Source organism: Gadus chalcogrammus, chromosome 6, assembly GCF_026213295.1.
Source record: "Gadus chalcogrammus isolate NIFS_2021 chromosome 6, NIFS_Gcha_1.0, whole genome shotgun sequence".
Taxonomy (NCBI): domain Eukaryota; kingdom Metazoa; phylum Chordata; class Actinopteri; order Gadiformes; family Gadidae; genus Gadus; species Gadus chalcogrammus.
Genome location: NC_079417.1, coordinates 19,955,344 through 19,982,370, shown reverse-complemented (window position 1 = coordinate 19,982,370; position 27,027 = coordinate 19,955,344). Strand labels below are relative to the sequence as shown.

The 27,027-nt window shown below is 41.6% G+C and overlaps 1 protein-coding gene across 2 annotated transcripts; it reads right to left on the bottom strand.

The window, feature by feature from the left end:
* Window positions 1-1,997: 1,997 nt before the first annotated feature.
* Window positions 1,998-24,874, bottom strand: piwil1 (piwi-like RNA-mediated gene silencing 1). Of its 2 annotated transcripts, none has more exons than XM_056592624.1 (21): window positions 24,771-24,874; window positions 23,249-23,334; window positions 22,979-23,075; window positions 19,214-19,342; window positions 18,547-18,761; window positions 16,982-17,103; window positions 16,762-16,842; window positions 10,928-11,125; window positions 9,502-9,610; window positions 9,297-9,423; window positions 8,538-8,655; window positions 8,292-8,406; window positions 7,847-8,034; window positions 5,449-5,521; window positions 4,908-5,108; window positions 4,566-4,669; window positions 4,419-4,489; window positions 4,177-4,330; window positions 3,394-3,519; window positions 3,158-3,305; window positions 1,998-2,427 (listed from the first exon to the last, which is right to left on the bottom strand). In XM_056592624.1, exons 2-21 carry the CDS (start codon window positions 23,315-23,317, stop codon window positions 2,311-2,313), a joined length of 2,562 nt encoding a protein of 853 aa, XP_056448599.1. In that variant the 5' UTR covers window positions 23,318-23,334; window positions 24,771-24,874; the 3' UTR covers window positions 1,998-2,310. The 2 variants fall into 2 exon arrangements, with proteins under 2 accessions (XP_056448599.1, XP_056448600.1); XM_056592625.1 differs by having other exon boundaries at window positions 24,765-24,859.
* Between the last annotated feature and the right edge of the window lie 2,153 nt (window positions 24,875-27,027).

Sequence of the window (27,027 nt, the reverse complement as noted above, 5' to 3'; positions counted from 1 at the left end):
ATATATATATATATATATATATATATATATATATATGTATATATATATATATATATTATATATATATATATATATATATATATATATATATATATATATATATATATATGTATATATATGTATATATATATATAAGGCTGTTATTCAGTGCAGTTTACTACTGAGAAAAATAAGAAATTGGCCTCGCATCTTTTGAGTACAGCCTTGGGCCCCGAATGGGACATTGGACAATAGCACACGCCAGAGGCAACAGGGTCTCTAAAGGTGAAGCATTAAGTTCCCTCAGTCAGTTAAGTAGTGGTACATTGCCTCATAGATTCAACCTCCATGTTATTTGCCTTATGAATTGCACAATTGTTTGTACATTGTCATGTGGTGTGTGGTTTTATGGATGGTAGTGATTCATGTAACGTCTCAGAAAATGTTAGGAGCAGCAAATTATCAATCCATTTCTGTAGTGTGCACTGTGTTGTGGGCTTGTCATGTTTATTTGGAATCCAAAAGTCTAACTATGGCTGGGATGTGTCTGCCCATCGTTTAAGGCCCCTGGAATTAATTTACAAAATAATGCAGTAAGGGGAAACTTACTGTGACGTTAAATGTGCACGATTTCCAATAAATTAAATGTTATGTCGCATTAATGGCAATTTAGCAGATTATGGAGCTTTATTTTTGTCCCGTCATGGCCATATTGTAGGGTCTGTAGCTGTCTGCGATTGCCTTTTGGTCAACATGTGAACAACGATTGCCCTATGTAATTAAACCATACAAACCAGTTCAATTCAGGGATGGGTGAAAGAAATGGAACATCTGTTAAAAATATATATATTTTTAAGTAGCAATTTATTTCCAACATGCACAACATGTGGGGAGGCTTTGTCAATATACTGGGTTACCGGATCAAATGACATGACCAGTAATGCATAGGTCTTTTCCACAGTATTCTCCAGACACAAGACTACCTCTACGTTGCCCCCTCCCCTTCCTCAAAAATTATCTATGAAATCTGGATTTCAATTTGACAGAAGCCAAATATAAATTTATGTTGATAATTAGTTCTGAATATAAATGGTGCCGGAAACAGTACTGTACTTCATGTAGATCAACACCCTAGCACATAGAGTAGTGAATGTACGATCCAGTGAAAGGCTATGTTTTTCTCTAAAGTACCCACAAGGATGGTGCAATGTCCGATGTCTTTGTATGTGAAATTAAACATGTCTTTAGTTCAATCACCCTTTGTCTCCCATTCCAAGCTCTAAACCATCAATATATTTTTTGCGATATAAGAGTAACAAACTGCCAAAAAAGAATGTAGAAACATTCTGTAATACCTTCTGTACAAATTACATCTAGTCCTGAGGATTTCTGTGCATCTTAACCCATATATGGACCATCTTAGTCATTGCTTCTTTTCCGTTTGGATGACTGTTGCCGTTTTTGTACTTTGTCCATTTGTACATTTTTAAATGTTTATACTTGATTTTCGAACTGCCTTTTTTGTAAATTCAACTTTTTAATCCAAACCGTGCAAGCTTTCCCCATGGTGTCTTCTAGACCATATTGTCCAAGTCTGCGATTGTGTGCTAGCTTTATATCAGCCTATATTGATGCAAATTATTGTGTGGGTGTGCATGTGCAAATTTTTAAAAATCAAAATAAATTTTAATATTTTATAATTTTGGCATGGCTACTGTTCTTCCTAAACACCCTGCCATTTATAAATTACAATCAAATTTAAATGCAAGATGAACCTGAAATTGATCACCTATAATTACTATTAGCCATCGTTTGTATTGTAATGAATTACACGAACTACCATGTCAAGCTATGAGTCTTGTTAGTAGATTATCTGGCGCTAAATGCAGCAAATTTAAAACCATGAGAACCCTTGCAAAGAACTAGACAAACATTCAAGTAATGAAAGACAAGACTTGTTTTAAACGCAACACGTTCATTTTAGTTGATGAATCAACTCATACAAATTTCTATAAAACTCTTGGAGAACAGACTTTTTATGCCAAGTTAAGCATTTACATAGCCAATACATTTACATAAAATTGTATTTAACTGGAAACCTATATTTATATATTCAAATATATAATCAAACCAAAGTATCACTGGCTTCTTTCACATTAGGAAACAAAACATTCTATGCCTAAAGATGCACTCCTGACACCATGTGAAGCAGTCCAGTGATCCGAAAAGTATCATCAAATGAGGAGCTGAGGCTACCAATGCATCACTTAATCTAAACACAAATTGAACTGAATGAACAGGATAACATAAGCAGGGCCTTGTCCATGTGACTCAAAGGTAGAAGAGGTAGTCCTCTAGCTTCATGCTGGGCTCCCTGTGGATGCTCTGTCCCACCAGGAAGGCCAGCTTGTGGGCGTACTGACACGGCGCCGGCACCCGAATAATTCCCTACAGGGAAAGGAAAGACGATTCAAAAAGACATTCCTATTACTTTCAGAGATCATACCAGTGTACATGTATTACATACAAGTTTTAGTCCTCAAAATTTTGACCGGTGCCATCATGGAATGGTAGATCTTGCATATGAAAACTACCTAGTTTAATACAAGTCGCATCTTTCTTCAGTGGCTCTGCTGTTCTTTTGAAAATCTGCTCTTAGGGAGGTTTGTGAGTAATGCAAAATTAATGTTAGTGCTACGTTGACATAGCCTGGGAAGCAAATCAATCCGAAGCACCATGTTTTTATTAGACAACACAGCCGCTTATTACTTCAATCATCCGTCATTTCTTCCTTATCCTTGAAACTTATGAGCCACATTAAACTTTAGGTTCAATCTTAATTTATGAGCCACATCAAAGGTCAGATAGAGGTTAGCCCTAAGGCAGGTGTAAACTTCAGGTTATATCTTAACTAGGTCGCAACTTCAGTTGGTGCAACCCCAATAAAGCAAGACACGGTGTAAATCTTATTTATGTTCAAAGTAGCCCAACATTTAGCTTGCATAAGACTGGTGTACCTAAAAAAGGCCAACTTTGTGCTCCTGTGAATCAGTTTGGTTTAATGCAGGCCCTTACATAAATAATGTTAGCAAAACAATTTTCAAAGCAAGCTAAACAAAACGAGTTTCAATTCAGCAGTTATTTAAATACTCTCCCCACCGTGACATGAACTCCTTACCTGCCAGTTGTAATACATGTGACAGAGCTTGTACGTCAGCCTCTGCAAGTGATCCGGCTTTAGCCCGCTCGTGTCGTACACCACGTTGTAGTGCGTCGGGGAGACACTGCCCGCGCGGACTGCCTGGCTCACGATGTAGAAGTCGTACCTGGGGAAGTCAAGGCAGTGTGAACCGACTTTGGTCCGGGAGAACACCGCTATAGCAGGGAAACATACGACAGTAGGCGTAGGCTCACCACTCCGGGCGCGTCACGTCTGTGTCGATGACAGTCCCTGGGGGAGGGTTGGCCACTTTACCATCGATGTGAGCGAAGAACCTGCTGCTCACACGCTTCTTCACCACCACCACGGTCAGCTTGGGCCTAATGGGGGACAGACGGATGAATACACCTAGAGCAGGGGTGGGGAACGTACGGCCCCCGGGCCGTATACGGTCCGCCAAAGCCTTTCGTCCGGACCGCGGAGGCAAGGAAAAGCAATTTTTTTTTTTTTTTTTTGTTTATTGTTAGGCTATTAATTTTATTATTATTTCAGTGTGTGTTCGCTTTTGTTGTTTGATGGGAGAAGTCCTAATTAAGGGATAACGACCATCGAGGTGTAACCTACAATTCTACAGACTTAATGGACACAGCGTGGCGAAGAAGTCTCCCGCTAACTCCCGTTTACAAAATCCACAAAATGTGTTTTTATTAATATTAATGGACACCCCATTAGCCAATCAGAAAGCAGTATGTCGTTGCACAGGGAGATAAGCTTTAAAATATATACATTTAAACATAGGCCTATGTATATATATATATATATATATATATATATACACATATATATATATATTAAACAATTTTGTTTGACATGAGCTATTTTTATAGGCCGAAAAAAAGTGCAGCCCTCCAAACAAGTTACAAAAATGTATCCGGCCCTTGATGACAAAAAGGTTCCCCACCCCTGACCTAGAGGGACTAGAGGGCTGATGGAAAAAAATAAAAATAAAATGCAGCTTTGGGTCTAGAATGACTCACAAGTAGTCCTGCCCAATGGATCTTATGGACTCGATGATCTGGGGAACCTCGTAGCTAACGACACTCTGCAACATGCCGTCGCCCACGCCGTCTCTGTACACGATGATACGCGACGGCAGGACGCCGTTGAACTTCAGGTATTCCTTCAGCGCACCTGGATACAAAGGGGGCATTCACTGTTCAGGTAACTTTCAATTTATAGTGGATGATGCAGGACTTCAGAGTCTAATTAAAGTACTTGCCCACTATGGCCATCTTCAGACCGTCCATGATCTCCTGTCCCTTGTCCTGGAGCACGCACCTCGAGAACCACCTGGAGACCAGGAGAAGCATGTTACAGGTGCATCCTGTTACTTCCGGGAGACCATTGAAGACGTTGACGGTATTACCGTGACATCCCGTGGTTGAGGCTGGCGACCAGAGCTCCGATGGATCTCCTACCAGCAACTATGTCATGGTAACAGTCGATTCCCACAATCATTAGCTGCTTGAGCTGTACACAAGAGATCAAAGCAGTGGTATTGGTCAGTGAGGAACTACATCAACATGTCCATATCCCAATTTATCATTCGATAACATTTTAGGAAGTCATGCAGTCAAATAAGGTAAGATAATCACCAGTAAACTGTACTCAATACACAGAGTTCACACTGAGCACCAACACCAAGAGCCAACCTAGTGTGTCATTATTCTGCATATTATAGGACTGGTGTGGGCCAGGTGTCACTCACAGGTATCTCCACGCTCCAGAGCTCTCCCCCCATCTTGCAGGCCATCTGCAGGGCGATCTTGGTAGCAACGGTCATCAGCGCAGCGGGTCGGCTCAGAGTCCGACCAACCACACACTGGCTGGGGGTGGGACAGTCCACACAGAGGTACTTCTTCACACTATCGTACTTGTCTTTCCTGTTACTGGGCAGGACCACGACCACCTGGGAAATAACAGACCAGTCAATAGACTTCAAACGTTCAACAGACGTGTACATCGTCTATTTCACAAAGCCATATGGGATTGAACCAATAGTACAATCGTTTTAGCTAATTAAGTGGATGAAAAAATTATTTTCCACTTGACAATGTTACTTAAATAACAGGACAGTGTAGTGGCTTGTGTGTAATGACTAGGCTAATACTCAATGTCTGCAATATGCTCCAACCCTACCTGCACCTTAACCACAAGCAAACACATCTTATCTTTAAGTCGCTTGCGTAAATTCATCTTCTAAATTACTATATAGTTAATGAGGTGGAGTTGAGCATAGGGGAACAAACCATTTGGGTCTGAGGTCCAACGTTGTGCTGCAGTGCTTTGAGGAGCGACTCCTGGTAGTCTTCATACTCCACCCTTAAGGAAGAACAACTCGGTGAAAACAAGCCAACCTCGCTGTCACAACTCAATTAGAATGGCAATCAAGTTGTACGACACTGTTACGAAAATGTCCAACATATTTTTCTTTCGTTCCCATCACTAATTTGAAGGGGGGGCATTTATGCTTATTTCCACGCAGTCTGTTGCCCTGCAGCCTGATCTATTAGGGATGTGCATCTCCATCAGGAGGACGATGCGATACACATCTCGATGCACTGCCAACGATCCGATACATTCAAGATACATAAAAGCAGCTACTAATGCGATACGATACGATTCACCCCTATTGCGATGCAGTGCGATTCGACACGATACGATTCGACACGATGCGATTCAACAAGATGCGATGCTAAATACTACAATTCTATGCAATTTAATATGATACATAATGATTTATTTATTTGTCAGATAACAAATCAGTAACCAGGTTTCTGACAAAAGAAAACATTTATGTGTTTGTGTGTAAGTGTGTTCTGAATGTAACATTTTTGTTTGTCAGACAACAAATCAGTAACAAGGTTTCTGACAAAAGAAAACATGTATGTGTAATGTGTATGTGTATGTGCATAAGTGTGTTCTGAATGTAACATTTTTTCACTATACCTGACAGTCACAACACAGTTTGCTTCATCCTAAACATGTGGATCAACTGCCTCACACACTAAATTTAACTAATTTGTCCTATTTTCAGGTTTTTCTTAAGGTCCCATGACATGAAAATCTCACTTTGGGAGGTTTTCTAACATAAATATGAGTTCCCTAGCCTGCCTAATGGTCCCCCAGTGGCTAAAACTTCTGCTCGCCTTTGAAAAAACGGAGCCTGAAGCGCGCTGATTTGGAATGTCTGTGCTCATGACGTCATCAGGAATCTCAGCTCCTCCCCTTACTCTGCCTGGCCCGCCCAGAGACGTTGGCCCCCCAATGTGACTCGACCGTGCGAGCGCCACATGTGTGTGTGTGTGAATACACACACTGTAACGCAAGTGTTTCTTGTCGGTTCTTTGACGTGTCTTGTATTTCCACAACGAGACTGTCGTGGGGGTTATCTAAGCCATGGTTGAGAAGGAATTGGGGGAAAGGAACTTTGGTTTGACTCGCTGAAGTACATGAACTGCGACATGCCGCCGGTTGCCGCGAGGCACCATCGCCCGGTAGCGGGCAGCCGGCAGCAGGCAGCGCGCGGTTCAGTCGACTTCAGGTTGATGTGAAAGTGGAAGAACCAGAGACGTCGCAGAACCCGACAAAGTCGTTTGTGATTCATAATATCGTCTGGAGGCGCACACAATATGTTATATGATATAGATATCTTATGTATTATATGATATTATTTAGATAGAGCTCCAGGACTGTAACGCAAGTGTTGTACACTTCCTTGTTATTTGGATAACCGTTCTGCTGTTGGTGTGATGGCTCATAACACGTCGGACTCTCGTCTCTGGTATTTCTACAACGAGACTCGTATTGGGGGTTATCTCAGCCAAGGTTGAGAATGAATTGGGGGGAAGGAACTTTGGCTTTGACTCCCTCAAGAACATGAACCACGACAAGGAGGAGAAAGGGATCTTTGCCGGGCAGCGCTTATGCACCTCCGGCTCCGGCGGTGGTCCCTCAGCGGGGCTCAAGTGGGAGACATTCGCCGCCAACAATCCCTTTCTCCTCCATGTCGTGGTTCATGTTCTTTCTTTCTTTGCAAAGCCAAAGTTTTGCCAAACCTTGGACTTATTGCAAGCTTTAGGGACGTATAACTCCTCATCAGCCATTGTAACTCTCCCGAACACTCCTTCAACTCGCGCGATACTTGGCTGCGACACTTCACGAGAATCTGCCACTGACAGCAGTGGAGATGAGAGCGCGTTTAGGAAACAGTTAGAGAGGGGGAATCTAGAAATATACAATTGTACCGGATTATACCGATGCAAAATTTTTAGGTACGATGCATCGCGGTTCATCCCACATTGTATCCGATGCACCCATTTTTTATCCGGGCCATCGCATCGTGAGCTTTTATGACGATGCATCGGTGCGAACCGGTGAATCTTCCCATCCCTATGATCTATACACAGAATGAATGTGCATAGATTTTATTTTTTTGGGATGTTGTAGTTAAAGGCGGTATGCGTGTGTCGCTTAGGCAGCAGCCTAAGCTGTAAAGTGCTTTGGGAAACCCTGGCATAAAATTGGCATCAATTAAGGTGCAACCAGTGGAGCAGTACGCTGAATGGGAATACCAGTCCACTGGAGAAACATAACTTGACCATAGTGATCGTTTTGGAGGATATAATGTTAACTATTGTCACTCACATGATTGGTTTTTGGCTGCGGATCCCCAGAGGACCAGAGACCTTGTTCAGGCTCTGCAGCAGGTTCTGGGCGTCGTTGGCGTTGCGACGGGTGTAGAACATGATCCAGTTCTCCAGGGGAGGAGCGCTGATCACCGGTAACCCACGCATCTCCTTGGACCAGTCCGCCTGCCACGGGTTGTAGTCGTACTGGGAGATAAGGCAGGACAGGTTGAGCTGACCATGCAATTCATCGAGAAAACGCAAACAACTACCGTATCAAGAGCTTTTCTCCAGAACAGACAGCTTTTATTGTTAAATAAAAAAGCGATGACTAGAAGAGTCTGCCTAAACGCAATGTTCCAAAGATGAGTCAAACCATTATCTCCACAAAGTAAGTTTTGGGTGAAAATTAAACATTATTACTCAACTCATTCCATCATTTACAGGCCCATGCAGTGACCTACCGAGCGCGATCCCTGGATCATCTTCTCAGCTGGGAGGATTCTCCCAGTCAGATTCAGGAGCTCCTTATCGAATTTGAGCCCCCAGGTGGTCAGCTCCTTCTGTGCTTCATCATTCCTATCACATGTAAGACCTTGAAGTTTAACTATTAAACCTAGATACCATTCTGTCAACGCTTGATAACCGAATCAGCACAAACATCGGCTATTTTTCACAGCCAGAATCAACACTAATGAGGTTAGACCCACTTTTCAATGCTGTTGACAAATCTGTTGAGGCGGACCTCCCTCTGGTCTGGGCTCAGTCTGGTGTGGACAGCCAATTCCTTCATGATGTTGAAGTCCGATCGCATCTTATCAGTTAGACCTTTAGGAAGAGATATAGCTTGAGCTTCAGTAATTCAAAACTTGAAAGGGATAGACCGTTTTTTTTTTGTTGTTTTTTTCAGCCCTCGTCAGATCCCAGTGTACAGGTCGATGGGCATAAAACATCGCTCCTAAAGCAACATTAAACATTTGTTTGCAAAGCTGTGAAACAGACAGTCACTGCTTTGCGAATAAATTGCAAATTATGCTTACCAGCAGGTTTTATTAGTAATTTTGTTGTCGCTACTCGATACTATAGGAAGCCTCGAAAGTTCTCAGTATTTATCCACCGCTGGAACAGGAAAAGGTTGTTTTATTGCAGCAGTGTTAAGTACTCCTCCAAGACTGCACACATAACACCTCCAAGAGCGTATACAAGGAGCGTATACAAGAAGCGCACACAAGACCGCTGCATACCGAACACCTTCGAGGCTTCCTATACAAATGAGTAGCTACAACAAAATGACTAATAAAACCTGCTGGAAAGCATAATTTGCTTTGATTTTTGTTTGTAAAACGTCATGTTTTACAAACTTGGCTTGGATTGCACTGCAATGGGAAGCCAGCAGTTTTAGCTCACGGTTTCAAGGAATACATTGATATGGGGAGAATATGGTGGAGATCTAAAAGGACCAGGCTGACCTGTGAGATAGCAGAACTCCGGAACAAGCATGGCCGGCCCAGGGGGGGCAGCCCCTGCAGGACCCAGCCTCTTCACATGGCTGATCAGGAGCACCTGGTTGCAGTCAGTGATGTCCAGTGTATATTGCTTTAAGAAAGACGGGTGAAATATTACAAACGACGACAAGACCGGGAAGCCAGAAAGGGCACATTGGTCAGTACCTACCGTCTTGTAGTAGTTCTTAAAGGAGATCTCTGTGTCTCCTCTCGTGAACGTGTTGTTGGGGGTGTGATCCCATGCAATGTCATCAATCCTGTAGGTCTTGTTGTTGTATCTGAAAAATAAGTTCTGAATTAAAGAATTTTCTGATGCTATACTATGAAGCAGGTATGCACCAACCTGATAGTATTGATGCACATTTGTGTGATCACTAGGGGTGTAACGATACATCGATGTAGATCGATACATCGATTGATTGGCGAACGATCCAGCTGCATCGATGCAACGCCCAAACATCGATGCATATCGCTGTATTACACGCTTTTATTATTATATATCTCCTTTCGCGGGTGTTTGTGAAACTATTTCTGCGCAAAGCGCCAAGCCGCTCGTATCCATTCACCGGTTAAATGAGGCAACAGTCAGCGAGCACATGTGTGAGCGCGAGGATGTCTAGTTTCGTTTTGTGTTGCGAGATTGGGCATACGTCCCGTTTTTCCAGCCTAACGTGTTTACAAGTAGCCAAATCGGGCTGAAAAATTTGCCCAATCTGGCAACACGGACGGCTTATCTTTACAGCCAAGATGATTCCGAGGGATGTTTTGTTCTTAGAAGAAAACTATCCACACAGATCGGTTGGGAATGGTCTACGTTCAAAATGAAAGATCATTACAGGCCCTTTAATTTAAGCCATAAAAAACCTTTGGCACTTAAATGCAATTATGTGGCACTTTATTATTTGTATTAAAAATTGATTGTTTTTGTTTTAAATATCCGGAAGAGCAAAGAAATAAAATGATGAAATTATAATTAAGTTGATGTGAGTTGATGTGATTGTAAGAGGTTGTGTTAAATGGGCATATGATATCGTCTCATATCGATCGCATGCCCCTGAATCAAATCGTATCGCATCGCGGCAGACTTTTGATATCGGCAAATATCGTATCGTTGTCCAATGAATCGATATAATATCGTATCGTGATGAAACCAGAGATTTACACCCCTAGTGATCACCAAATAAGCAGTTTAACATCTTTTGTATACACTATCCCCCTTCAAATACATTGTTCCGTCAGTTTTAGCATGTCAGATGGCAGTGGATGCCTGGCATGTCAGTGACTACGAACGCCTGGACTAAATAATGTTTTGCCTGCATGTATGCATGTGCATTATGGCAGTATTGCACTCCTTAACATCCCCGGAAGGAATCCATCTGATTCCTTCATGATTTCTTCCTTGAAATTAATTTTTTTCTTGCCCTCTGGGGGCTAGGGTCTGGGGGTTTCATAAAATGTGGCCCGTTATGCCCATTGAGGCGGTACCTTGGATTAAGGGCTTGACAAATAAAATGTAACCTCATTATGTCCTGCGACTCTTACCGAGTCTCCCATACCAATTAAAACAATGTCCTGGGTCAGTCGTTAACCCTTACTTGGTGAGGACCACGAGTCCAATGAGCTCCTTGGCACATATCTCAGGGAAGCGCTGGGGTCCGCACTGCTGTCTCAGACTGACCATGAAGTCCAGTACCGTCTCACTGCGCAGAACCTTGTGGCTGACGTCGGTACACAGCATGATGCTGGACTCGTACTGCAGGATGGTGGTGGTGAAGCCTGGCCAGATGGTCAGCCTGGGGTAGGAGGAGCACAGATCTTCATCTGACACATAACCATTTTAGAGCATGTTAAAAAGGAAAGGTTCCAGCACTAATCACAAATCTACACAACCATATTAACTAAATAAAGTTGGACACTTGTTCAAATGGGTCTACAGGTTGGGCTTAGAACATGAAAACCAATCTGATCCCTGTATCTAAAACTAACAAATGATAGTTCGGTCTAGGGCCTGACCGATTCAATCGGCCGATTATAGCCTTTTTGAAAATAATCGGCATCGGCCAAAAAGACGCAGATTACAACCGTTTTTTTTTTTTTTTTATGTTATTGCGCTTAGTATCCTGCAGATTGCTCCTACTCGCCTTGCCAACTAACAACTTTAGCTGGAGTAAAAAAGAGGAGATTGAATTTTACCGTACAACATGAAAGCACGCTCGCTCAGGCAGCTGCGCGCTCACCTCACCAATGTACACAAGACGCGTTGTTTGAGCATGTTGTGCCTGTTTTTCTTTAGGTCCCAGGTCATGTTAATTTGTTATACTGTAGACTCTAACGGTGAGACCATACTGCTAAGCACGCACGTGTTAGTCACTGCTTACGAGCGCAGCACATTGGGAGTTACCGTATTTTCCGGACTATACGTCGCTCCCGAGTATTAGTCGCATCAGTCAAAAAATGCTCCATGACGAGGAAAAAAACATATATACGTCGCATCGGTGTATAAGTCGCATTTATTTTTAAACATTTAAACAAGAACGTTTAGTCTGGAGAGACTGAATAAAATTGCAATAGCAATATAGGTGTGTCGGTCCCACTCGTAGTTCTGAGAGTATACCGAATTCAGTGACACCGGGATTCCACCGGACGCGTATGCGCCGCGGTCCTAAACCTGAGCGCACGATCGGGAGGTGGAAGTTGCGCTTTAGATGCCTTCACAAGTCCAGCGGAGGGCTCCAGTTTTCGCCGGCCAAGTCATGCGCTGTGATATGTGTGACAGCTATGTTGCACAACATTGCAGCTAAGGCTGGGGTAGCTTTGGTTGAACCGGAGGACATTGAGGACGATGACGACGAGAATATAATTTATTCGGTGGTGCAGTAGGCTTGCAGCGTTCAGTTGTAGGCCTAATGAATGACGGTGCCATCTTGCGGCCGAAGATTATGTACGCACAATTTTGGCATATAAGTCGCTTCGAAATATAAGTCGCAGGGCAAGCCAAACTACAAAAAAAACGCGACTTATAGTCCGAAAAATACAGTAGTTATTTATTTTACATTACGCACATTTTTTACTGTAAATGTATTCTAAAACACTCAAAGGTTCTGCATTCAATTCACATATTCGTCAAAAGTGTTTAAAGTATATTTAAGGTATCAAAAACTATGTTTTATATGTTGTTTTTTAATCGGCCGATTAAATCGTAATCGTAATTTCTCTGAAAATAATCGGCATCGGCACTCAAAAATCAATATTGGTCGGGCCCTAGTTCGGTCATCCAATATTCGGTCATCCCACCATTACCTCAACTGAAGCATTGACTTGAAGTATTATCGGGAGACTAGCACCTAGGGCTGTGCAATTAATCGAATTTCGATCACGATATCGATTTTGGGGTCAAACGATCTCCAAACTCGTATAATCGAGTTGAAACGATTCATTTGACATTTTCCGTTTTACAGTAGGCCTAGAGAGTTTATGAAAGTTTATGAAAGACGCGCATGCGAAAGCATTCAACGCGGCGAGAGGGAGTACAATCTAACAGGCGTGCTGCATCAGGAAGTATGCCGTTGGCAGGAGGCGGGACATGCCAGTGAACCGCCAATCAGCAGCATCGACTGTTGACAGACATGTTGGAGTAGACCTACCGTGTGGAATATTAAAGTTTCAGTAACGTTAGTTTCATGAACGATAACAAGCTCCTATAGCAGACTTTAACTAAGAGTTCTTTAAGCGAGTTGAAACGATTAATTTGACATTTTCCGTTTTACAGTAGGCCTAGAGAGTTTATGAAAGTTTATGAAAGACGCGCATGCGAAAGCATTCAACGCGGCGAGAGGGAGTACAATCTAACAGGCGTGCTGCATCAGGAAGTATGCCGTTGGCAGGAGGCGGGACATGCCAGTGAACCGCCAATCAGCAGCATCGACTGTTGACAGACATGTTGGAGTAGACCTACCGTGTGGAATATTAAAGTTTCAGTAACGTTACAGTTTCATGAACGATAACAAGCTCCTATAGCAGACTTTAACTAAGAGTTCTTTAAGCGAGTTGAAACGATTAATTTGACATTTTCCGTTTTACAGTAGGCCTAGAGAGTTTATGAAAGTTTATGAAAGACGCGCATGCGAAAGCATTCAACGCGGCGAGAGGGAGTACAATCTAACAGGCGTGCTGCATCAGGAAGTATGCCGTTGGCAGGAGGCGGGACATGCCAGTGAACCGCCAATCAGCAGCATCGACTGTTGACAGACATGTTGGAGTAGACCTACCGTGTGGAATATTAAAGTTTCAGTAACGTTAGTTTCATGAACGATAACAAGCTCCTATAGCAGACTTTAACTAAGAGTTCTTTAAGGCAGAACTGCCAAGTACATCTTGTATATGTATTTCTGTTTAACAACAATATGATTTTTATTAGCCATGTGTTTGTTATGGCTTTGTGACTTTTAACTTTGCTATGGAGAAATGCTGGGACCGTTGTTCTCTAGACATTAAATAGGGAATGTATTATTTCAGTCGAGTCATTGCAGTCAGTGCATTTGGCTGAATATATTGTATTCATGAAATGTTTTATAAAAATCAAATGTTAGATTCAGAATGTTGTGGCAGACAGTACACTTACACACGAAAAAGGTTTTATTTTGGATACTTACACATGTTTCTATGTCATAATTGATTGTGTCAATAAATGCATGTTTTCAAACTCAAAAATAATCGTTTGAATAATTGTGATATCAATATTGACCAAAATAATCGTGATTATGATTTTTCCCATAATCGAGCAGCCCTACTAGCACCCTTACATTTATATTTTATTACTGGGATATTTAGACATACAACCCACCCCCTACCTGCAGTCCCCAAATATGCATAGACGTTAGGGGTGCAACAAGCACAAAACGCACGGTTCGGATCGTGTCGGATAATTTTTGGATCAACAAAAAAAAAGAGAAGACAAATATGATATATAAAATCATCAAATGTGTAAAAACCAAATAAAGTGAAATGTACGTAATAATCCTGCTTCCTTTAAGCATATTAAAAATTGCTTGTGTCCACATAAAATAAAAACATAAAAAAAAAAAAAAGGACCGGGAAAAAGGCGGTGAACTAAAGATGGGTTGAGCCCCTTTGAATCCTCTGTGTCTACCAGTGTATTCCTGCCCAGGAGACTGTCGGGAAGCAAAGGAAGCACAGGAGACCTGGTTTTACAACTTTAAATTCAGGATGTCTGCATTGCCTGGGGAGAGTTCAGAGTCTACGCTAGGGCTTCAACAACTTATCGATAAAATCGATTACTAAAAGCGTGGGCAACGAATTTGGTCGATTCGTAGAGTCGCACGATTAATACGTCACTCGTAGGCGTGGCACTGTTTACAGCCAGCCGCAGACAGGTTGGTTCATGGATACATACACACATCTCATACATTGTTTTTTGTGTGTTAACCCAGTTATGTTTCTTTAATTTTTTTATCATTTAATTTTAATAGTACCGGGATGTTGGAGCAATAACCTGGTGTTTTTAAACTTCAGTCTGCACTGTGAATTTGAAGTAATGTTCAGTTTTTTAATAAAGATCCGGCAATTACAAATGTTTATTTTTTATCAGATTGATCGATTACCGTATTTTCTGCACTATAAGGTGCACCGGAGTATAAGCCGCAGCAGCTAAATTGAATGATGTGCACATATATAAACCGCACTGGACTAAGCCGCAGGTGTTTTAATGTTTAATTACCATTAGGCCTAAAAAAAAAAAAAGTTTGGTTCCTGTTGGTTGTCAGTTGAGGTCATGGTTAGGTAGGGAATTTATTTTGTTTTTTCCAGCGGCAGCGAATGATAGGTAGGTTGTTTTCATTTAAAAACGAGAAAATTCGCTCATCCTTGTACAGAATGAAGAGGTGCTGTACCAAAACGTAATTATAGTTTGCATCAAAAAAAAAAGGGTTAAAAAAAAAAAAACCTTTTTTTTTTTTTTTAAGGGCTTTTCTTAGGGCTGGCCCGAATGCCATTTTACTGGCTTCGAATACTCGTTGGTTTTTCCAAGCGAATATTCGAACACTCGTTCCAGAAAAAAACACCATAAAAAACAACAATAATCCCTATATACTCCCTGGAACCGATTTTGACAGTATCTGCATATTTTGTTGAATATTTAATAGCTTTTGAACGTTAATTAGTAGGCCAAAGTAGGTTAAAGTTCCTTAGTTTTTCCCAGTGAAAGCGAAAGCGGGGAACATAGGGATGACCCCCATTTGGGCAAGTATTACTTTTCCTCCCGAGATCCCGCTAATGTTGTGTTATAAAGTAAAGGGAAACAAGATATCTATTCTTCCTCCATTTCTCTCGCTTCTCTGCTTGGTGTCGCTGACGCTTATAGTTTGCCTCCCTCGCTCTGGTAACGTCACGTACGTGGAAAAACAACAACGAAGCTCTGAATACTAATTTAATCTTCGAATACTAATTTTCCGAGTGGCCGTTAGCTTTAAAAATCCATTGATTAGCCACACCGTTATATAAGCCGCAGGATCGAAAAATGGGAAAAAAGTCGGCTTATAGTCCGAAAATTACGGTAATTGAAAAAATAATCGTTAGTTGCAGCTTTAGTCTACGCCCTCCCCAGGCAATGCAGACATCCTCATCTTTTTTATGTTGCGTTTTATTTGGCATTTTATAAATCCATATATTTTTGGTTTAAATACTCATTGCTCGTTGACCGGAAACAGTAAGAGGGGCCGGTTGTAGTTTTTTCGCTCGGTTCTAGCCCTACTGTTGATACGGAGAACTGAGCGAAAAGACTACAACCAAACATGAACAGCACGTTTCCGCTTCCAGTTCCGGTCTGTTTAAATGGGATTTACAAAATGCCAAATAAAACTCGACAGAAACTATTTCGCTACGATTCCTCATTAGGAACATCACTCGTTGCGTTGCACATTTCTGAAAACAAAAGTTTAGGGTTGTTTTAAGGACAGGTTTGTGAATGCCCAAAGCTAGCCATTCTGAAGCAGGCAGGGGCGATTCGAAATGAGCCAAATACCCGAGACAGGACCAATAGTCAACATTTCGGTGTGTCAACCACTATATTTCATCCTAGACAAACCAGAAAGGGGGCTCAATGTGCTAAATACCGGAATTTTCCTTTAACATGCGCCGATCACGTGAACGCACAACATTTCTTCTTTTTTATATCAGCCGATCCGCGGATAACTTGCGTCCCGAACCGTGAGGGTTGATCCGTTACACCACGAATAAGATGTTAAAAAACTATTTTTTGTGTACTTTATCATAGAAACTAAATCAATATCAGAAAACTGCATTGAGATTTGAATACATTATTTGAATTCCTAATCAACGAATAGCCGGATATTCTAATATTGGCGCTCAGCCTGGTACATCATTTTCTGCATCAGACTGGAGGCATCCCTACCGGTGCTGTGGGATGCTGAGTGGGTCTTTGGGCTGGTAGTAATGGCGCCCGATCTGCTGCATGTCCAGCATCCTCAGGATCCTTGGCATGACATTAATACGCAGATCAATCCGACATGTATAAATGTATTTAATCATACCAACATTTAGACTGTAGACCAGAAAAAGTTAACTAATCTGCAGCCAATTCATACATTTCTGTGGTTAAAAGCACAACTGACCTTCTGAAGATGATGTTGTAGAACTGCAGGCATACCGGCGAAGATGGTGGCAGCTCATTCGTTAGAGTTATCTTGATCTGAACCTTCTCTCCATGCCTGGTCTCACTGTGGACCACCGTCTCCTACAACAGGAATGAAGTCGTACTGAATGAGAAACCAGGGGTTCCACCAACAAACGATGACATTCAGCAGGGTTTCCTAAAGCTGTATAAAAGAGCACCACTTTTGCTTAAAGACAACCTTGTCAAATATAATAATAATAATAATAAATGAAATTTATATAGCGCTTAATATGGTACTCTAAGACGCTTTACATATTGGCCTATCAAAACTATGTAAAACAGACTAGGAATAAAAGAAAAACAGGTTAAACATGAAGAATAAGGTGGGAGTTAGCCTATATTATATACTATAATATAGGCTTCTATAATGCACAATAGAATATATCTATGATATCAAACAGCTTGTCAATGGAGAAGGATAACTGTTCTCTCATTACACAGTATTCCCATTCAACCCTGACAAAACCCCCATCAATATGCAAGGATATGAATGACGACAAAACATGCCAAATACATGTTCCAATCATACAAATCATGATCATCAGCATGTAAAACATGCAGACCTACTAACAGAATATTTGGACAAGTGCACGTGGATGTGCGCATAATCCCTGCCCGGGGGGGAAGGCAGCCTTAGTGGACCAAGTTACCGTGGGTCCATGCTAGAACCTGACCGGATTCCCATCCCTTTAGTCACTTATAACGCCCCTTTTTCCACATTTTCAGTTAACAAAGCGAGACTTGGACTGCGGACGGCCACATTGGTTCCCCACTGAAGATCCCTTAATTCAAATGTGAATATAGAACAAACAAAGCCTTCCCCTTAAAGGAGGAATCCGGTGTAAAATGGATCTAGGATATGTTTAGTGTGATAACGAGTTGGAATGTTCGTTTGGTAGCAAGAAAGCGCATGTAGACGCATTTTTAAGTTGGCTTTTTATTGTGCTGTGGTACTATGGTAAAAACTAAATTGCTATTTTAAACCACTTAAAAGCTACTTACTTACAAAGTTATCAATGCCTCGTTTTTATTATACTACCAAATAAGTGTTGGGTTACTTCTAGCCTTTTAAGTGGTTTAAAATAGTGCTTTAGTTTTTACCATAACACATGCCCCCAGCGTTCCAAGTTTATAGCGTTTTGGTAGAATCGGCTAAATCAGCCAACTTAAGAATGCGTGCCGTCTACATGCACTTTTTTGCTCCCAAACGAACATCTGAACTCGTCATCATATTAAACATAACGGATCCATTTTACACCGGATTTCTCCTTTAATTATTTTTTTAGGGGGAACTGTTCAAGGTTAACATCTGGTCACAGAACTATGGATACGCTTATGTAAGATTAGCGAATGTGGCCTGTGGGGAGAGACTCACCTGGATAACAAAAATAACAGAAGAACAGTGATGCATTAACACTTGGAATAGTTCCACAAAACATGCATGTCAACTGCCCCTTTTAACAAAATATATTGCAGCGGTTTGTTGCAATGTTGCACTCTTACCTTGTTGGGTAACTTGTGGGGCAGGAAGAGGATTGCTCCGTCGAAGCTGCGTGCCGTACCAAGCAAATCACTGTGATGGTACAGTAGAGCGGAGCGCAGCCTGCGGGCCTCCATGGGGGGCTGGTAGTCAACATGGTATTGGTACAGCACCCACTGAGGCCGTGCCGTGATGGCGAAAAAGTTGGCCCTCAACGCGATGGATCGGCCAGAGTTACCTGGGAATTAAAGATAATCATTACATACTGCATTCGAAACATGTCCAGGCAATGGTTTTCTGAGCCTCCTGGGCTGATCCAGGGTCTGATGAGTTTGCAATATCCACATAATTCATCAAATAAAGGTGGACACCGTGGTTTTTATTACATTCATCTTAATTCAAATAAGGCAGACAAGAAAGACATCTTCATTGTTCATAGTTCTTTGTGAACTTTCATAATCAAATGCGTATGAGGTAATCTGCTTGACCAGTAGTACATTCAATGAAAATATATGATGGAAAGAACACCACTTTTCATGGGCAAATGCAGATAGTTAATGCAGGTTTCGCACCAAAAGGAAAATGCTCATATGGGTACTCTGTTCAACATATATGGGCGTTACATCACTGGGGAAACACCAACACAAATTTAGAAAAAGACCATAAAGACTGGTTTCACATGTCACAGACCAGACTTTGATGCCTTGACGTGCTCCATCGCCTGCCTGGTGCAGATCCCTTCATCGTGGAAATCTCCACGGCGTCCACCTCTATCCCCAAACTTCACCGCGTGGAACCCTGCAGAGATCTGTAAAATAGCTGATGGAATAAAGGAAGAGTCAAAATTAGTTTGAAAATGTATTGCGGTACAGATTAGGGCTGTCCCGAATACATAGTTTCAAGCTGCCCGACAGTCTCCTGGGCAGGAATACACTGGTAGATAGAGGATTCAAAGGGGCTCAACCCATCTTTAGTTCACCGCCTTTTTCCCGGTCATCATCATTCTGGATGGTCAAGGCAATAGTGATGGGTCATTCGTGACCGAATCAGTTCGAATGAACGAATCTTTAACAAGAATGAACCGTACTGATTCTTCGGTCTTGCTCGTCCTCACACCTGACTCCACCTAGACCCAGTAGTCGCTGACTCGCTGTTTGTTGACTGACTTGAGTGGTGAAGAGGGAAGATTCAATGTCAGTGAAATGGCAAATGCATGCCATCTTTGTACTTTCTGTGTCATACCTGCTTATTCAAATATTTGAATGTCTAGTCAATCTGTCTGGTTCTTTCATGGTTCGTTATCCACCCGGGACCCCCACCATCATTTCTAAATCAACTTTATTATCTTGCTGATATGTTAAACATCCAATAATCAACTATACCTCCCCCATCCCGCTGCGTTTGGTTAAAGTTGTAAAGCTGATTGACGACCGACTTCCACGATTGTTTGAAAATGAGAACGAGGGAGGAGCTGAGTCTGATTGACTCGGCTGAGAACCGTGCATTCCATGTTTTGATCTACCGGAAACTCGACTGAACGATTCTTCTTGGCAAACTGAATCAAGGAAAGAATCACAGGGCTCTAAACTAACATTTTTCACTGGTTGCACTGGTGCGCCTAACTTTTTTTCTTGGGTGCACCAGCACAAAAGTTAGGTGCACCCAAATTGTCGACCATATCGCATTCAACACTGCAGTTTTACAGGTTCACGTTTTTTAAATAGCTGTCCATGTAGGCAATATTGACTTGTAAATGATGAACAAAGAATCTGGTCAACCTAATGTTCTTTATTTTAATATTTGCACAAGAAAGGTAATTTCACTGAAACATTTTGGTGCTGTAAGTGCTTCACTGAGCTGCAATTTAAACTTAAAACATCTGAAGATAAATGAAATAAAAAGAAAATCTAAATTAAAAGTGCAAGTGTTTTAAACTGAAACTTCAAACTGAACATCTCATGGCTCCAGGTCTTATGGACTATCCTCAATTGAAAAGTACCTTTTCAGATTGTTTTTTCGGTCAGACTAGTTCAATGTTTTGTAGCTTCTATAATAGCTGTTTGCAGTAGTGTTCGGTTAACGAGAACACCAGGAAATGTAGCTTGTAGTGGAAGCATGTAGCAGTTCATAGGCCAAATGGAGTGGCAGTGAGATAAGGACATACAGGTTTTCCAAAAAGTAGCAACTAGGGATGGGCCGATAGTCGATTCTATCGACCATAGATGGATTCCATCGTCGATCGTCTCAAGTTGCTATTTTTTTTTTAACAATACATTTTTTATTATTATTATTTTAATTTTTTTTATTATTATTATTTTTTTCAAAAAACAGCGCTGTGATGGCTATTTCTACAACTTTAAAAATCCCCGCAAATTGTAAATGAAGTTAACTGGCACAGGTGGAAACATACTATGTTGCGATGACCTGCCGTATTCACTCACTGCTACGAGAGGAGAGGGGAGGGGCTCGAAACCTACCGGTCTGCTCGCACGGCGAAATGACATCACACCCGCTGCACCATTTCCGGGTCACAGCTGTGGTACACTAGCCGTGTTCGAAATCGTTCCCTGTTCACTCACTCACTATTCCCTATATAGTGTTCATGATATAGTGCAGTATATAGGGAACGAACAAACAAGAATTCGGACACTACGCTGAACATTTCTAAACGTCATTTGCGTCAGTAAATGCACCGGGTATTTGTGTGATGCAGACAGATGCGCCAACATCATGTAAACAAACCGGGCACTCACGAGGAAAGCTGGAGTTTTTTTTTTTTATTATTAATTTTGAATAACATTTTTTATGTTAAATCCCAAATAAATTGTTGACATTTCTAAACGAAAGCCGGAGACTCCCTCATTAAATGTATACTTTTTCGCGGTTATTCAGCTTCTTCTCCTCCGGAAAAACACGACCGCATTGCATAGTGGTATACTGGAGTAACATGTAGGGAACATCGTATGTTCACTCAATTTTGGGTATTTTAAGTGCACTATATTGTGCATGAAATTAACCACTGAGAATTCGAACACCACTACAAAATGGCGAGCACCCTATATAGTGCACTATATCGTTGATAGGGAAAGATTTTGAACACAGCTCGTGTGTCATCATGACAGCGTCGCCGGCACCGACGTTTCGAAACTTAAATCAGCTGGGGCTCACGCTGGTAAAAGGGGAAGACCATCCTTCTCGTTAAGAAAAAATTAGAAAAATAAAACTGCAATTTTATAATGCGATAATTATAAATAATTATTATAAAATTGTTATAAAGTTGCCCCCGATAGTATTGACTATCGGCAATCTCTAGGGGGCGCTATCGGACGATGGAAGCTTGTAGACCAGGGGTTTTCAAAGTGTGAGAGAGTGAGCCCCCCCTCAGGAAAAAATTCAGCTGAGCCCCCCCCCCCCCCAATTTTTTTTTCTAAATACCTGTGTTTTGAAAGCTATTTTAATTATTTTACACATTTCAAACATCTCCGATCATGATTTTAAAACATTTGGAACATATTTTTGAAACATTTGAAACAAATGTAACATATTTTTTAAACATATTTCTGAAACATTACACATTTTTGCGTTTTTAAACAACAAAATTTAACAACTTTATCTAAGCATGTTTTAGCTTAACCTTTTTTAAATACATTTGAACATCTTAATCTGTGTAAACTGCCAGTTTACAGATTCATTCAGGGTCCCCGACCGAATTTTCTGAGTCGAATCAGATCTGCCTTTTCAGTCCAGAGATTCGACTATTCGGCGGGGTTTGTTTACCGGCGTTGCTATGGTGACCTCAATTATTATAACCAACTGAAAACGAAGCCGGTTTGAAACTAAAACTGTGATTCTGAAAAAAGTATAAATGCTATCAAAATTCCGTTTAGATAGTATTGAAGATACAAGTGTGTAGATTTGTTTAATGGTTTGAAGGATGGTAAACGGTTGAAAAAGGAATGAGTTACGATGTCTAGAAGTAGGTGTATCAGAATGGGCTGACGTCTTTAATGAAAACAGCTGAAAACGAAGCAGTATGAAACTAAAACTGATTCTGAAGACATTTTAAATGATATCGAAATTCTATTATTATTGAAGATACAAGTGTGTAGATTTGTTAAATGGTTTGCACGAAGATAAACGGTTGAAAATTGATTTAGTTATGTGTTACTTCTACAGATGAAGTACGACTGATGATTTGAATCATCGTCTTTCAGGTTTTTCTTCGGGTTTATTTTTTTCTCACGTCGCGCCCCCTCTGAAGAACTCTGGCGCCCCCCAGGGGGGGCGCGCCCCACAGTTTGAAAACCACTGTTGTTTGTCTGCCAACCATTTAAATATGCAATCCTTTGCACATTGCAGTTGAGCCATATATTTGCACTATACCATCTTAGAGTTGTTCTTATGCTCTTTCAAAAAAGGAAAAATGAAAGAAATGTCCACAAAAGGTATTCATACCGTCAGTTGCCCCTGGTCCTGGAGGCCCCTTTTGTCTACCTCTTCCAAGAAGGTCCCCATCACCAGACCCGGCGCTGGGCACCACGTGCTCCTGGGACTTTGAGAAAGTCAAGATGGAAGTTCCATGAAAAAGGGTAAGGGTTAACCACATCGAGAGCCCACTTACAAATTTTTGGTTCGGATTATATAAACGTAGTACATAATATGAACTAGATGGTATTGAACTTAACATCGTTAACAATAAAAAATTAACAGGAATAATCAACTCACCACTCCAGGCGTCGCCGTTTCTATGCCACGCGCACGGCCCCTTGACCTTGCTCTTGCACGACCAGTCATGTTCAAGGTGTTCTAAACTATTGCAACCAAACAGACAGTGTTTTTGAACTTATGAACAACCAACTCAAATACTACCACCCCAGATATGATTGATGGGTTGGACATAAACGTCGAACTAATATGCTTTACATCGTCACGTTGACCAAGTTAAAAGTAAAAGAAAGATGGCGTAACTTAACACACAACGTTGCGTGTTTAAGTAAACGTTATTAATTGTATTATTCGTATTGAGCCTTTGTGAATTCAACGCCATCGAGAACACAAATTCCTTTTATTGGAAACACGGTCGACCCCTGATGCTAACAAACCGACTCTCTGGCCTACTCATGAGGCCGAGGGCCGTCCACGTGGTCCCCTAGCGGCGCGTGGCCCATCCACGCGAACGGACGGGGCGACCGTGGAGCAGATACAAATACGACGTTTAGAACAAGTTCGACCCATCGATCGCTAACAAACCGACTCTCGGGCCTACTCATGAGGCCGAGCGCCGTCCACGTGGTCCCCGAGCAGCGCGTGGTCCCCTAGCGGCGCGTGCACCCCTCCATGCGAACGGACGGGCAGACCGTGGAGCAGATACAAATATGACGTTTAGAACAAGTTCGACCCATCGATCGCTAACAAACCGACTCTCGGGCCTACTCATGAGGCCGAGCGCCGTCCACGTGGTCCCCCGAGCAGCGCGTGGTCCCCTAGCGGCGCGTGCACCCCTCCATGCGAACGGACGGGCAGACCGTGGAGCAGATACAAATATGACGTTTAGAACAGGTTCGACCCCTCGATCGCTAACAAACCGACTTTCGGGCCTACTCATGAGGCCGAGGGCCGTCCACGTGTTCCCCCCTAGCGGCGCGTGGCCGATCCACGCGAAAGGACGGGCAGACCGTGGAGCAGACATAAATACGACGTTTAGAACAAGTTCGACCGCTAACACACTGACTCTCGGGCCTACTCATGAGGCCGAGGGCCGTCGACGTGGTCCCCCGAGCAGCGCGTGGCACCTCCACGCGAACGGACGGGCAGACCGTGGAGCAGATACAAATATGACGTTTAGAACAAGTTCGACCCCTCGATCGCTAACAAACCGACTCTCGGGCCTACTCATGAGGCCGAGGGCAGTCCACGTGGTCCCCCTAGCAAAGCTTGGTCCCCTAGCGGCGCGTGGCCCCTCCACGTGAACAGACGGGCAAACCGGGGAGCAGATACAAATATGACGTTCAGAAACGTTATTTTTCTTTTTAATCGATTTCCCTAGAACTATATCGTGTATAAAGTTACCTTGGGACGCCCACCATGCTACTTTCAGACCGGCTAGCGTCACTGCTTAATGGAATAGCCGACGGGTTGATTGCTTATTGGCTCATGTAAATCGGTTGATACGAATTGGTCTTGATAATTGAACTATTATTGAAATTAATAGGAATAAAATAAGTTTAAAACAGCATCATACACTCACTGTGCAAAGCAGCGGCCTTCTTTCTCCCACTTATCAATTTTCTCCTTGCACAATCATGAAAAAGTTACCGCCCAATGTATTTATAAGACTGTTCACCTGAGAGATTCATACGCCAAAGGTTTTTCTTCGTTATTTCCTAATGTTTACATACTTGTATTATCCTGTCCCTAAATACTGACAATCAAAAAGTATTTCGATATGTATTTTAATAAGCATTCACTGGTTTATGAAGATTTTATTTCTGAAGAGCCAAGGAACTATTTTACTCGGCGTAAGGATGGTAACGCTATGGTGTTTAAAAGACAATGTGCAAACTAATGGATGACAACTAGATGGAGCCAAAGGACGTACGTTGTGTGTCGTGCGCGTTTCTGAAACAACCTTGTGGCTTTCTGAATAATATTAATGAGGAATCTTCTCACGTCAATTGTCAAACAATTCAGATAATTTAATTGTTAATAATTTAGTTTGCTGGGATTAATATTATCATTGCTTTTATTGACATAATAATACAAATACAACAGTAGTAATAATGATAATAATTATTAGTATACAAATATTTTAAATTGTATCCTTCTGTACTATGTCACTACAATCAGTACAATTATACCTGAAAGAGATTTATACTAAATTGAGCTGAGATAAAACCCTCTAACGCAGTCTTCAATTTAGCATCTGATCATAATTCCGTCTCTCTTCCTCTAAATTTGCTCATATCCTAATTCTACCATGCAGAGCCAGACACCTTGGAGGGAATTTGAAGAAGATGTATGCAAGTCTTTCATGTATAAGATCTAAGAAGATTATGGATTCAGACCTCGGGGACTGCAGTCTGAGAGAAACAGTTTACCTCAGGAAAAGATACAAAGAAGCAGAATGTGGCACATACTTGTCAATAAGTGTTTGTAGTGTAATGAGAGGCAAGACATTTTTAGCTAACATATTCCAAAAGGTATTTTGAATTTCTTTCCTCTCCTTATTAGTATCTTAATTTCAGTTATACAATATAAATCACTAACAAGGCATTAAAACAATCAGCAAATAAGGCCTTCTAAGCTGGACATTTTTTCTACATTCTGAATTGCTGTAAACCGTTAAGGTCTTATTAAACATTTGGAAATGCAAACACAAGGATTAGGTCATCCTGTCCACAAACGTAACATCTTACACAGTACGTGGCAGACATGCTCTTATAGTAATGAATAGGTTTGTAGTTTGGCCTTTGGCTGACTATGCCACTGATATAGCTTGAGCCCTGATAGCATTAGAGGGCATACAAAAAAGTAAAAAAAAAAGAAGTTATCTGGGAGCGAGAGAGAAAGTCTAATGACTGCATGTAAATGTAAATCTTCCTACTTTCCCGTCATGTCTGCTGACCTCCTCTCCCTGTGCGTAGCATCTAACGTCACGTCGACATGTTTCTCTATCAACACATGCTGGAGGAGTTGGAATACATATGGGAGAAGAAGAAGGGGAGATCAAAGCCTTCACGCTACACATCACAACACAATGCTGTCATAAGCTCAGAATCCTGATTGGAAAACTAGAACAATCAGTTATTCTGAATGCTCAACCCCCACTCTGCCATGATGCGGGTTTAGGGAAATTAGATTAACTGGATATTCCTTCTGTGGAACCTAATCTGCTCTGTATCTCGGGCTTCCTCTGTAAAACGACGAACACACACACACCCACACACAAACACACAGATGCACACACGCACTCGCGCACAGATGCATGCGTGCACACATGGTTGGATGCAAGCTAACACACATTCAACCACTCATTCAAGCCCACATGGATTTGTATCGTGTTCAAAATGAGCAGATAACCATTAAAGAAGCTACGACTGAAATGTTGTCTCTAATGATGCTAGAAAACTAGAAAACGACCCTGCCTCTATCCGACTCAGTGTGTCAGTGACACGACTCACTGATATTTTTCCTGCCATATAACACATCTTAAATAGCAAATCCAGACTAAATCAAACAAATAAATAAATAATCTGTCTTGGACAATGAGTTGGCCTTCAATATCTCTGGATATAAATTCAGTAACATTTTTGGTCAAATATCAAAATAAATGAAAGATGGTTTTCGGAATGCAAGAGATCTTCAACATGTTTGTTTAATGACTGATTGTATAGATTTATTAGCATTTAAAAATGCTCTGCACATTCTCAATTCTTACAGTGTTAGATATGAAATATCAATATGCCAACCTCCTAGTTTTGTGTGTTATGGAGTGTTTGTGGTTA

What these genes read in the sequence shown, in the direction of transcription:
- piwil1 (XM_056592624.1), bottom strand. Translation starts at nt 23,317, where the DNA reads ATGACTGGTCGTGCAAGAGCAAGGTCAAGGGGCCGTGCGCGTGGCATA. An exon ending in CTCAGCATCCCACAGCACCG is followed by an intron (nt 11,126 to 16,761) that starts GTAGGGATGCCT and finishes CTCCTACCCCAG; the next exon opens with GCTGACCATCTGGCCAGGCT. An exon ending in TCTGGAGCGTGGAGATACCT is followed by an intron (nt 4,670 to 4,907) that starts GTGAGTGACACC and finishes TCTTGTGTACAG; the next exon opens with CTCAAGCAGCTAATGATTGT.